Genomic DNA, 13,399 nt, shown 5'->3' with positions numbered 1-13,399 from the left:
GTTTCATTAGGTCCCATTTGTTTATTTTTGGTTTTATTTCCATTTCTCTAGGAGGTGGGTCCAAAAGGATCTTGCTGTGATTTATGTCATAGAGTGTTCTGCCTATGTTCTCCTCTAAGAGCTTGATAGTGTCTGGCCTTACATTTAGGTCTTTAATCCATTTTGAGCTTATTTTTGTGTATGGTGTTAGGGAGTGATCTAATCTCATACTTTTACATGTACCTGTCCAGTTTTCCCAGCACCACTTATTGAAGAGGCAAAGTGAGAGAGTGGCATGGACATATGCACACTACCAAATGTAAAGTAGATAGCTAGTGGGAAGCAGCCACATAGCACAGGGAGATCAGCTCGGTGCTTTGTGACCACGTAGAGGGGTGGGATAGGGAGGGTGGGAGGGAGGGAGACGCAAGAGGGAAGAGATATGGGAACATATGTATATGTATAACTGATTCACTTTGTTATAAAGCAGAAACTAACACACCATTGTGAAGCAATTATACTCCAATAAAGATGTAAAAAAAAATAAAAACTTTAGGCACACACAAAAAAAGAGTTCATTAATACACAAGATACAGAGCCATTTTGGCAGATTGGTATATAGAAAAAGGAGCCAGTTTTGAGATATTGGTATGATGAGTTGAGAAAAAAAGAAAAACACCCCAAGACATTTTCAGGCCCAAGGATTTCATGTAGGGAAAACATTTTTAAAATCCCCTTTAAAGCAAGAGATGCATACGGTAGGATCAACTGCTGACTTTTCAGAAAGGCAGGCTAATTTTGGATAACTGTCGTGAGACCTAAGTTTGCCTTCATTACCATAATTTGCACATATTCTCCTCAAGGGTTAAACCCATGGCCAAGAGTGTGTACTAACTTGGGCACCGCTTGATAGTGATTTAAGCCTTAAGGAAAGAAGACTCCCCCAGACATTTTCCTAGAGTAACCTCTGCTAGAGCCATGGCTAACGATGATGCTTAGTTCCTGTGCTTGTATACATGTTTTCTAAACAAAGCAACTTAATATGAATATTTTAAGTTTTTCCTCTTGCTTGCTACATTTCTGGTCATTTTTGGAAAAAGTTAAAAATAAAGACCAAATATAGACCTGTTGGAACACAGCTGGGGTTGAGGGGGAATCTGCTCTCCTCTGAGGGTCAGCAGTCAACCTTCCTTTGCACAGCCCTGCTCACTAAGGCGGGGATCAAGAACACTCTCGAAATCCCTCAGCTCCTCCATTAACTCAGCTGGACCCCAAAACTGCGCTGGGCCCAGCATGATCAGCACTCCTACACAGTCGATCAGTTGTAATACACCATGCACCACGTCTCACCAGGATAAATCTGGACCCTTCATCCATCCTTCGTTTCTCAAGGGTGAGGCGTCCAAATGCATACTCGTCAGATCCTCCTCAGCCATTCAACACCATAATCACAAAAGCTGCTCTTTTATTGAATTCCATGTCCCAGATGCTTTCCTAGCTATATAATTTATAGGCATTTTCTCCAATCCTTACCCTGATTCTGCAAGTTAGTATGGTTGTCCCTATTTCATAAATGAAGAAACCGAGGCTCAGAGAAGTAATCTATCCATAGTCACTGAGATAATGAATATCTGAGAAGAACAGCCAGTGATTTCAGTCAAGAGACACATGGTTTAAACTGTGCTTGCTTTCAGACTCAAAAGCCAGGTTGCCAACTATGGCAAGTGTTAGTAGAAGTCACAGCATTTTCATTAAGGCTGTGGCAAAGTCAGAAAGTGGGAGAGAAAGGGCACCATCCGCAGGGCTGTATTACCCCTCAGTTCCTGCCTTTTCCCAAGCCCACTGCAACCCTTGTCATTGACCTTCTGTTGGTAGAGATGCAAGTCTTGGTGCTCTAAGTTGAGACTACACATCTGTCAAGATGTCAACTAGTGACGGGAAGTAGGTCCAGAACTTCAGTTACAATAAGCTCTGATGTGTATCAGAATCACCTGGGAGCTCAACACACATTTCTGGGCCCTTCTTTAGACCTTCTGATTCCATAGGTTGGTTGTGGGTCTCAGGCATTTGCAGTTTTAAAAACAAACTCCCAGGTAATTTTGATGCCCATCAAAGTTTGAAAATTACTGCTCTCAATGTTATGTTCAGGAGGACGAGACCTTACTCAGAAGAGCGAGTACACATAACGAGCTACAGTTGCAGGCTGGAAGAAAAATTCAGCTTAGCGGGAATGCACAAAGGGATGTCCACCTGGCCTGCTCATTTTGCTCAGGATAACTTTTTCCTATTCTGATCCATGTCTATTTTTTATTTATTCCCATTAATATTTGGGTCAAGAGAATCATCAGGTCTTAAATATTTACCTTAGTAACCCAACAAGTACAGCACTTCATCCAAACTTGACTGAATACATAGAAGACAGAAATTTTGTTCTTGAAGATAATTCTGTAGTTGTGTTTTTGAAAGTTCTAATTGTAATGGGAAGCTGACCTATCAATCTATCCACCAAATCAATCTGTTCTCTCCATGCAGGCAGGCCCTCTGGGAATGCTATCCTGTCATGGTGATACTGACCAGCTTTCTAACCTTGAGAAATGCCATGACAATGTTCTGGCAGTGACATTATGCACAGCTCTGGGTTTTTGTCTTTCATAGGCCTGGTTTGTTAGCACGACACTTGAAATTGTAGGAACAAAAGGGTCAAGAAGGCAAATGGGCTTCCACTCTTGGGGGAATCACACAGGGATGTATTCATTACCTGGCACCGAGGTTCCAAGCGCGACGAACACTACCGCGGTCACGGAATCCTTCAGACCGATGGTGCAGCCAAAGTGGGAAGCCAGGTCTCCGATGAAAGCCGTCAGTAGGCCAATCATGAGGATGGAGACGATGAAACACGCCCAGCCATTCCAGTATTCTGTAGGGGGGACGAAGGCGAAGAGAACCTTCCAGAACACAGTCAGAAAGTGCATCACATAATCGAAGCAGGAGGGCAGCTTCTCCTCCCCACATTCATCGTCGTCATCATCTTCCCCTAGAGAGAAAGGAATGAAGAATGTTTCATCAAAATCTGTGCTAGCAGGGTTTTCCTCTCTCCCACTTTCTCCTTCCTAGGCCTGTTGGCCCTCCCTTGAGAGGTGGGTGAAGCTTTGGGTTTTCCAAGAGTCAATCACAATCAACCAAATCATTATTAAGGTACTGACATGCCCCCTCGCTGTGGTTCACAGATCAATAGCAAAACCTTAAGCCCCGACCAGTTCCGGTTATATGAAATCAACACATACTTCCTACTCCCACGTCACCTCCCTTGAGTATTGTCATTTCATAGAAATGCAAAGGATTTCTCCCCAAAGGCAGGAAAGTCGTGTGCCAAGCTTGGAAAGAAGCCTCTTTTAAAGAAAGATGGCTGACAGTTCTTCTACCAGGATTCTTTCCTTCCAGCTTGGAGTCTAGCTCTGGGGATTCATGGCCATATGATCCTGTATAGGACCATGTTCTAACAGGGCCCTCTGGGCCCTGCATACCCCTCCAGCTTCATCTCCTGCAACTACTTCAAACTCAAACTTCATCCCAGCCAAATGGAATTATTTGCATTTTCTAAAAAACCGTATGTAATATACTTTCTCCTACTTTTGTCCTTTAGAACTAAATGTGCTTGGCATATCCTAATCCCTCCCTCCTTATCCTTAAAAAAAAAAAAAAATCACTAACCCTGTGAAACTTCCCCTGACCACCACCCTCCCACCCCTTGCCCTCCAGCCTTCTGGGAACTTCTTGGGGCTTCCATAGCGCCCCCCCCCCAACACGGGTAACACTGGATCACTGTGGTCCCTGAACAGTGGCAGGAGCACAAGGGAATTTTGTAGAAATGCAAATTTCTGGTCCCGCTGCATCAGAAACTAGGGGAGTGGGGGTGAGGTGGGAGGTGTTTGCACAAGGCTTCCAGGTGATTCTCATGCATGCTCAATTTGAGAACCAGTCTCTAGATTGTGCCTGTTCACTTTCCTTCTCCATTTGACTATGAGCCTGTCAAGGGCAGGAGTTTGCTCATTTTTGTGTCCTTAGTATTTGGTCTAATCTCCAGCATGTGCATACATGTATGAATTTCCACTGACTTTATGTAACTACTTAATTACATAATACACATATGTAACTACTTAATTACATAACACACACATACAACAATGTTGCCAAGTAAATTCACAAAGCTTACTACTTAAAGGAGCCAGGAAATTAATAGTATTCTAAAACGGAAACTTCATTTACAATGTGCCTCTCACAAAACACGAGTGTCTGGATTTGTAACTTGTCATCTTACAGGACAAAAGAAGAGGCAATGGTTCGCTCTTCAGTGAGTGCACAGTCAGAATTATTATGCTCATAAACTTTGGGGATCTGCAGAGAAAGTAGCCTCGTCTTTGAGGCTCTGGAAGGTCTCCAATAAGCTCTTGGGAAGAAGCCCTCAGCAGACGGATGGAATCCCCTTTGGAAACGAACTAGGTAGAGGACTTGACTCAGGTCAGCCGATGGAAAAGTGAGTGACACACTAGAGTGAAAGAGCCTGGTTGACCACGTTAAAGTAATTGACCAAGGAGGCCATTAGACTGGAGTGGCTCTAACACCTTAGTAACGAGTGTAAGCAAGCCGAAACCTCAGCCAGAGTCAATTCCTATAAATACATTTGTATCTGAGAAAATGAAACCGAGGAACCGTCATTCACAAACAGCCCACCTAGGCTCTCCCAAGTAAGGCAACTGCTTAAGCTAGAGCCGCTCAGTTTCCTTGCTTCACTTCCGAGTCTGCTCTATACGAGGCTGTTCCCAGCTCCTAATGGCAGAGTGCCCCTAACCGCTTTTGGTTTGGTTCTGCCTGATGTGAATCCATGTTTGCTCAAATAAACCCTTAAAAACTTTTAGTGTGCCTCAGTTTATCATCAACCATTTCCTACAGTGCTCACGCTGTATGGTTATTACATATTTCTAATATCATCCGTGCCTGAAAGTAGAAGATGCTTTTAAATAAAAGCACATGTTATGGACTGAATTGTAGCTCCTCCAAATTCACATGTTGAAGCCTGACCCCCAGTCAAAGAATGTGACTGGAGATAGGGCCTTCAAAAAGATACTTAAATGAAAACGGGGCTGTTAGGGTGGCCCCTCATCCAATCTGACTGGTGTCCTTATAAGGGGGAATTGGGACACAGAGAGATAGCAGGGATACATGCACATGGAGGAAAGACCACGTGAGGACACAGCAAGAAGGGGGCCCCTCCTTCCCCCAAGTCAAGGAAAGAGGCCTTGGGAGAAGCCGAACCTGCCAAAACCATGATCTTGGACTTTTATCCTCCAGAGCTGAGAAAACGCATTTCTATTGTTTAAGCTACCCAGTCTGGGGTATTTTGCTACGGCAACCCTAGCAAATTAGTACAGCCCCTTTGGAAGCATCCTATGTCATAGCACTGACATACAGGAACAGCCACTCAGTGTTTCTATTACTTACTCCTTTCTTGTTTCCTTCCATTTCTTCTTTTCTCCTTCTGTTACTGAACCAGGTTCGTTTTTGCCCCAAGCACAGCAAGCCAAAACGCTGAGAGGGCTTTTCCCCAAGGCAGCCAAGCGAGGAGACAGGAGAACAAATCTCAAAGCTCCCTCTATGAAAGCAGAGGGTTCAGGGTATTTGTGGGATGACGAATAAAGAAGCTGGGTGGTCTGCGGCGTGGGGAGCATGGGGAAAGGCGATTGGAAAAAGGTGCGGTAATCTTGGTTCTGCGCAGGCGTAACTAAGCACCCACGCATGCCCAGTTGGAGGGTCAGCGGTCCCACCCAGTCTTAACCAGCTCAGTCCCAACTAGCCACAGCTGACTCCAAGTGCCTAAAACAACTTGGGCCAACATCTTATTGTTTAAGCTTCTTGGAGGACCTGCAAGTCTCAAAATGGCCTTGATTAGTGAAGGCAGGTGAAATGGATTTGACTCTCAGTCTCACTGCTTTCACCTTTCTTCCCATTTCCCTTTTACCCTCCACTTGAGCTCCAGGTGGAACTCACTGTGAGAGCTGCAATTGTCAGTCCTTATTTGAGGGGGGTAGGAAGAAGAGGACCATAGTAATTATTTCTCTACCTCCTTTTCTCCCTGCTTCCCAATCCAAAGGGGGGACTGCATGTACCCCAGGAAAGCTCAGAAAAAGCACTAGACTTTCTAGTTATATTTATTTTGTATATGATCCTTCAAAATATCTATATTTGTAAATAGTTTATAATTTCATAGGGGGTATGATTAAAACAGTGTGGAAAACACTAGATTTTAATCAATCATTCATAGAAACACAGATTATTCTGCCTCTGACTCTACAAAATTTCTTAATTTGGGGTGTCTAAGTCTCATACTGTGGAGACGAACAAGAAAACAAATAATGAAGCTTCTGAGAAGAAATGCCACTTATAAATTGAGAGTAGATGTTGTATTTGTCTTCAAGATGGAAATAATAACACCTTTCCCACGAAGGATGTGCAAGGGAGTAATTAGATCATTTCTGCAAAGTGTGTGAGGATATTTCAAGGTAATGATTATCATGGTAGTTATCATTATTTTCCTCCACTTAGGATTGTTACTGTGTTTCCCCATCATTACTTAATTACTTAGTCAAGATGCTGGGTCCTAAGGTGACATTCTAGGTTTTTAAAAACAAAATCTAATATTGCCCTTTGGAATTAACGTTATGACTTGTAAGTGTACAATGCAAAATGTGTGTGTGTGTGTGTGTGTGTGCATGCGAGAGAGAGAGAGAGAGGGAGAATTTCCTTCTGTAGGCTTCCAACATCATAAGGAATATTAAACATCTTAATGCTTAAGTCTGGACTGGGAGGCCCATCTGTTTTATTGCATTTGAAAGTAGACGTGGCTTCCCATCTTTTTCCTGGGATCTCACTGCTCTTTATAAATTTTAATCTCCCACTCAGATGTTATTTAAATATTAAAAATGACCCCTGACTGCCATGTATGATGCACAATTACCTTGTCTTGGAGAAGGACAAAGAAATATTATGTTCATTCATCACCACCTGGACTATACTTAAAAGTGTGTTCCTTGCAAAAAGCAGTGGAGCATTAAAAACACACACACACACACACACACCTGGAGCATCTTTTATGTGATGGTAGAGATGATAGTAATTTGCTGGTATGTTTGCCAGCTCAGGGTTACTGGACGCTGTGTAATTCTTTCCAGTCTCTCTTCTGTATTAGCAAAGAAACAGGCAGGTTGGTGGGTTTCCTTTTATAGGATCCCAAACAAAGGATCCTCTTATCCCAGAATCCTTCTTTTCAGCTTTATAGATTTCACTAATGGGAAGATAACACACAAGCTGTATTTGATTAATCCCTCCCATGGCTTTTTAAATGGTTTCCTTGATTCATACTGGAGTTCCTACATATAACTACAAAAGTAGTCTAATCATTAAAATCACAGAGAGTGGACAGGGCATCCCTTCACCTACTGATATAATAGTACTTGCCCTGGCCCTGCTCTGGAGCATGAGAACAAGGGCATTGTCAGCACAATTAATTGATGAAGAAAGGCAATCCCTGGGCTTGGCACCTGCAGAGTACACAGCAGCTAAAGTAAACCAGGTGTTAATTTGTAGAGATGCTCAGGGTTTGGCCTCAGGGAGAACTTTAAGAACTAGAAATAGAGGCTGCTGGGGTGTAATGGACATTTGGGTCTGAAGACTTAAGTCAATTTCTGGTTCTGGTAGCTTGCTTGGGGGCAAGACACTTGACCTTCCTGGGCCTCAATTCCTCATCAGAAGAGTTTGCTAAATCCCACATCACAGAGCTATTGTGAGGACCAGGAGAGGAAATGTCCAAGTCCTTTGTAAAACTGCAAACCCCTTTACAGACAGATGTGCCATATACCATCATTGTTATTTGTCAGAAGAAAGGCAGTAAATCAATATGATCTGAGTATCTTGATTGCACAGAATCTATATTCTGTTTGAATGAGCCGTTATCACTACAGCTTCCCCGAGCTGCTTGGTTTTAAGAAGAAAAAAGGAAGAAAGGAACAGAGGGAGAGAACATGATGGGGTGTCTACTAAATGTCAGACACTGAGCTAACTTTTTTCACCTACCTGATCTTATTTAATCCCTACAATAACCGCATCATTAATCCCATCATACAGATGAAGTTCAGAGATGTTAAGTGACTTTCTAAAATAATGACACAGTCAGTAAGTGGCTGAGTTGGGATTTGATCTAACAGCCCGGGGAACATTTTACTTCCCATGATGTCTTGTTGAAGCAAGTTGAGGACTACAGCATCGATCGTCACACACCGATTCAAAGTTTGAACCTGAGAATTCTTCTGATGCCCCATGCAATAGAAATGCAATGTTGCCTTTTTGTAGGACTGTAAAAATGATGTTGCATCATCAGTAATGTTTGTATTCTAATTTATTTTCTAGATATGATATGTTTTTGGCAGTCAGCCATATGCTCTTTCTCGAATTCCTGGGGACCAACTAAACCCAGGAGACAAGACAATACAGTAAGGGAGAGCATCATGGTTATGGCTGATTTTGAATCTCTAGAGTGTGGCACATGATTTTCATTTCCAGTCATCAAAGGCCAACCATTTGAATCAAACATCCTGCTTTGCATATAGCTCTTCACTCTAGACTTTGGGAAACTGGCCTAAATTATCACAACTCGGTAATGGAAAGCAGTTTACAGAATCTTGTTAATCTGAGAAACTGACATTCAATTCCTTCTAGATATTCATTTATTTATAATTAGTCCATTTTTATTTTGCAAGACTATCCTCCAACTATGAGAATAATGAGAATGATCGGAATGCTTTCCGGGAGTATGACACGATGGATTTAGGATGATATTTGTGGGAAACGACACTGCCTTCCATGTGATCTTCTAAGCCCAAGAAGTGTTACTCAGAAGCCCCATGTAGTATACAAATCAATAACCATGACGGTAGACCACTACAGTGGTCTTCTTCATTCTGTAGACATTGTTTTGGGCATAATTTCTTTCTGAAATTTTATTCCTTTTTTCCCGTGTGGTTGATTTGATTTTGTTTCTCTTTAGTTTCTGAGCACAAAGATTTGTTCTCTTCAAACAGATTAACAAGCTAATTTGTTACTGAATGGACTTTCTCTTCCATAGCTATCACTCTTTTTTCTTTGCAACCTGGTACACAATAATTATAAATCAAGTTCTACTCTTCTGTTGTATATTTCCATTTCTCTTATTCAAAGGTTCTTACAAAATTACTAAATATTTTAAATGAAAGAAACTTTAGCAATCAGCTAATTTACCCCTTCTAATTTTAAGAGAACAAACTGAGAATTGATTCAACTGATGAATTTTTGTTCACCTTACAGAAAAACCCAAGCGAACTTTTTGGCCAAATACTTATTCTCTGGTGCAAAGCAGAAGATGTCAGCAACGTTTCTTCCAAGTATATTGCAAGATAATTCCTTATCAACAGAGATCTCAAAACACAATTCACTCACATTTCTAGATCTATGAGTTGCCAAAGCACAGGGAAAGAATAGAGACATTTGCTTCTATCAAATGAAACGTGTGGGGATTAGAAAAATACCTGAACTTAAAGCACTGGAAGGGTTTCGGAGCCTGCCAATGTCAGCCCCCTGTTTAATGTGACTTGCTTTAAAATCTCTTTGCCACATAGTCACCCATGCCACACTTAAGAGTCTCAGCTATTAGGGAGTTCATAGTCTCACAATGCACATTTTAACAGCTCTGGCTGTCAGCTTGGGCTGCTAGGTCCATTCATTTGTCCGGGTCCCATTCCTTAAGCCATGTGGAGTAAGTTGAATCGTGTTCCACATGACATTCCTTCAGGTACTTGAAGCTGGCTCCTCTCATTTCACCCTCAGTCCTCGCTCCAAGTTCAGTCTGGCCATGCTCCTCTGAGCAGTCTTCTTCTTCTTCTTTATAAAATTTTTATTTTCTATTGGAGTATAGTTGATTAACAATGTTGTGTTAGTTCCAGGTGTACAGCAAAGTGATTCCGTTATACACATACATGTATCTATTCTTTTTCAAATTCTTTTCCCATTGAGCTTATTACAGAATACTGAGCAGTGTTCCCTGTGTTATACAGTAGGTCCTTGTTGGTTACCTATTTTAAATAGAGCAGCGTACACATGGAAGGGTAGGGGGAAGGGATAGATTGGGAGTTTGGGACTGACATGTACACAGCCTTCTTTTTTAGAATGCAGTGCGTGGAGCTGAATGCAACTCCAAGAGGTGCTCATTTGCTTGCATCGGGGAAGGTCTTTCACCATCCTCATTCTGGGCACTTTTGTTAATGAACACGTTGGGCTGACATCACACATTGTCATACGAGTAAACCAACACCAACAATTCACTCTTCCAAAGACATTTCTAGGTCATGTCTTCCATTTTCCACAGTAGCGTAATTGATTTTGGGGGACATACTTATACAATCTTTCATCTATCCTTAATAGGAAGTGATTAAAAGAAGTGATGACTTACTGTCTTTTCAGCCTATGTAAAACTTTGTCATGAGAAAACTCGAACCTTGAGAGCATGCCAGCTCTTTCTAAGAAGTGTCATTCTTGAAGCCTTCTTTAAAATGTATTTGGATTATGACAAAGTCTCTTGGTGTGGCTAGTTGTCCTTGGGGGTGGTGGGCTGTGGGCCCTTCTGATGGTCTCTAGTCTCACTGCCCTCGTGCCCTGCAGCCAAAGGCCTGAGAGCAAGCCTGGTCATATATCAAGAGGCCCATCTTTACTAAGTCGTGGGGATCAGAATTAGTGTGGAGACCCCACGCCTAAAATCCACTGTGCGTAGACACCCACAGCTAGGAGTATGTCCTTTATTCTAGAGACTTGACTGATCTCTAGTTCTCATTCTATTTCCTTGGAGAGATGCATTGGATATCAACATCATGTTGTAAGAAATATGAGTTCAAGACTGCTGTAGCTTTGTGACTTGAACTTCTGGCCTGTTCTTAGATGGAGAGGACACTGTTAATCATCCCCACCATCTACTTCCAAGCCCGAGATAGCTATGGGCCATTCTGCCCCACAGAACCAGTGTTAGTTTCAGTCCATACTTGGGCGGCTAGGGACAGGTGATATGTGACAATCCTGAAAGGGACACTTGAAGGCAGCTCACTCTCTGCGCATAACTTTCAACCCTGTTGGAAACAAATGAACCCCTGGGTGAAATTTTCCACAAAGAACAGAATGCTTAATAGTTTAGGTCCTTATGGACCTTGTTAGGATGGTTAACACAGCACAAGAAATATCTAAGGTGACAGGAATATTTCTCAGCAAATGTAGCCACGGTCAAAACGAAAAACGGACCCACTAAGGAATTCTAGCTCCATGCAAGTTTGATTATTAGCCAAATGAATCAGTTTAAAGCTGAAACTCGACTGCTTAGCCTCTTTCTTTTTAAAGAATTCCTCTATGTGAGCTGAGGGCTCCTAAATGACTGTGGGCTGACAGAATTAGTCACATGTGGTTTTTGCCCCAAGCTTTAGTTTTGCAAAATCACTCCAAGTTAGCCTGAGTCTTGAAACTCAGAGGGTCCTCTTACCCTTTATTGATTGTAGGATTGACAGAATTTCAGGCTCTTGCAATAGAGAAGCATCTTGCCTGCAGACTGGAGCACCTAAGAAAGAAACCTCCAAAAGGTAGAAGTGATACTCAGCAAGTGTAGATGCCTCCTGCTAGTTTAGATGGTTTAGTTAAAGTGGGTAGTGTGTGGGCACACTAGATTCCAAGACTGGACCGAGGGCTCTGATAACTCTTTGTAAATACCAGCAGCTGTGTCTGAATTAGCCTCCTGGAGTGTGGGAAGCTGAGCCTTCGAGGAACTGTTTGGGCAGCAATAACCCTGTAATTGTCAACAACAACAAAAATCAACATTATGTCCTAGGAAAATGTTGAAACTGATATAAAGGGTAGATGTGTAGCAAAGATTGCCCCACATGCAGAGGAGCACAAAGACGATCTAGATTCTCTTAAGATGCTGCTGCGATTAAACTATAAATTCAGATTCACTTACTAAGTGCCTACCTTCATGCATATGGGTCAATACACACATTCCACTTAATCTCCCAGCAACCTGGTAAAGCAGGTATTATTTTCTCCATTTTAAAGATGAAGAAACGAAGGCTCACAGCTTAAGTGACTTGCTTATGAGATTTAAACTCTTCCCATCACTTTATTGCGATTACTTGACCCATTTTTCCCAGAGAAAAAAATCTCTGTGGTTTGTCCAGCAACAATCCAATCTGATAAAAATCTAAGCTCATCTGACATTACTTTATGAAAAGTGTCACTGGGAAATAACCTACCTCCTTAAAATAAACCCCTGCATATGCTACAGTGTATAAAATATTGAATGCTCTTTCAGGGAATGAATGGATGGCCCTACTTCCTTTCTTCTTCCTCAAGAGTTTGGTTTTCTTTTACTCTTTAGGAAAATCCTCTGCTAGTGGTTTATATCAGCCCCGGGGGGAAGTGGGATTTTCTTCATACGGTGGCAAACATCAATCTCCCTGCATAGAGAATGGAATGGACTCTAGATAGCTCTTGGGCAAAGACAACTCCCCTGCTTTGTGACGGCTTTCCTGGTCTCAGGACCACTTGAAGGGACTTTCTTCTGATCATGGGGTTTGTGAGTTGATCTGCCAGCAAACTGGTGATGAAAGTGGGGTATCTAGAAATCTCATCATGGCCTCGGTTTGCACAATACAAAGTGACTGCAGTCATTCAGGGTGCACCTCATCTGCTCGTCCCTGGTCCCTTCTCTCTGTTGTGATTTTCATTGAGATGCCAGTAAACAGGGCTCTGCACGGACAGCAAAGAGGCTTTGGCGATTTCCATGTGCTTGGGCACCTCACAGATTCATCTCCTGCAAACAAAGGCTAGCCTCAACTAACTTTCTCTTGGTGCTGTTGAAAAGACAAATGAGCCTTTTTTTTTTTTTTTTTTTTTTTTTTTTTTTTTTTGCGGTACGCGGGCCTCTCACTGTTGTGGCCTCTCCCGTTGTGGAGCACAGGCTCCGGACGCGCAGGCTCAGCGGCCATGGCTCACGGGCCCAGCCGCTCCACGGCATGTGGGATCTTCCCGGACCGGGGCACGAACCCGTGTCCCCTGCATCAGCAGGCGGACTCTCAACCACTGCGCCACCAGGGAAGCCCGAGACTTTTTTTAAGAGAAGTGAGAATGTTATATGTAGTGAAATCGGTTTTGGACAAGAGAATTAGCTCCTTAGTGGAATTCAGATGGAGCATCCTGTTCCCTGACTGCACGTGAACACTTCCTTTAAAGGGTAGGCTGCCTAGGGTGGGTGTTGACAATCAGATTTGTCTGTTCGTCAGTGGATTTTTCATCTCTCATAAAA

At 42.5% G+C, this 13,399-nt stretch overlaps 1 protein-coding gene across 3 annotated transcripts in view; it reads right to left on the bottom strand.

The window, feature by feature from the left end:
• The window catches only part of SLC8A1 (solute carrier family 8 member A1), a 346,526-nt gene that overhangs the window by 39,487 nt on the left and 293,640 nt on the right, over positions 1-13,399 (bottom strand). For all 3 annotated transcript variants that reach the window (XM_081253598.1, XM_081253599.1, XM_081253597.1), the window contains one exon: positions 2,738-3,013. In XM_081253598.1, the coding sequence (XP_081109724.1) occupies positions 2,738-3,013 (276 nt within the window). The remainder of the gene's footprint in view (positions 1-2,737; positions 3,014-13,399) is intronic.

This window comes from Mesoplodon bidens, assembly GCF_964165515.1.
Source record: "Mesoplodon bidens genome assembly, chromosome: 14".
NCBI classification, from domain to species: domain Eukaryota; kingdom Metazoa; phylum Chordata; class Mammalia; order Artiodactyla; family Ziphiidae; genus Mesoplodon; species Mesoplodon bidens.
The sequence above is the reverse complement of the archived record's forward strand: the minus strand, read 5'-3'. Positions and strand labels throughout refer to the sequence as shown.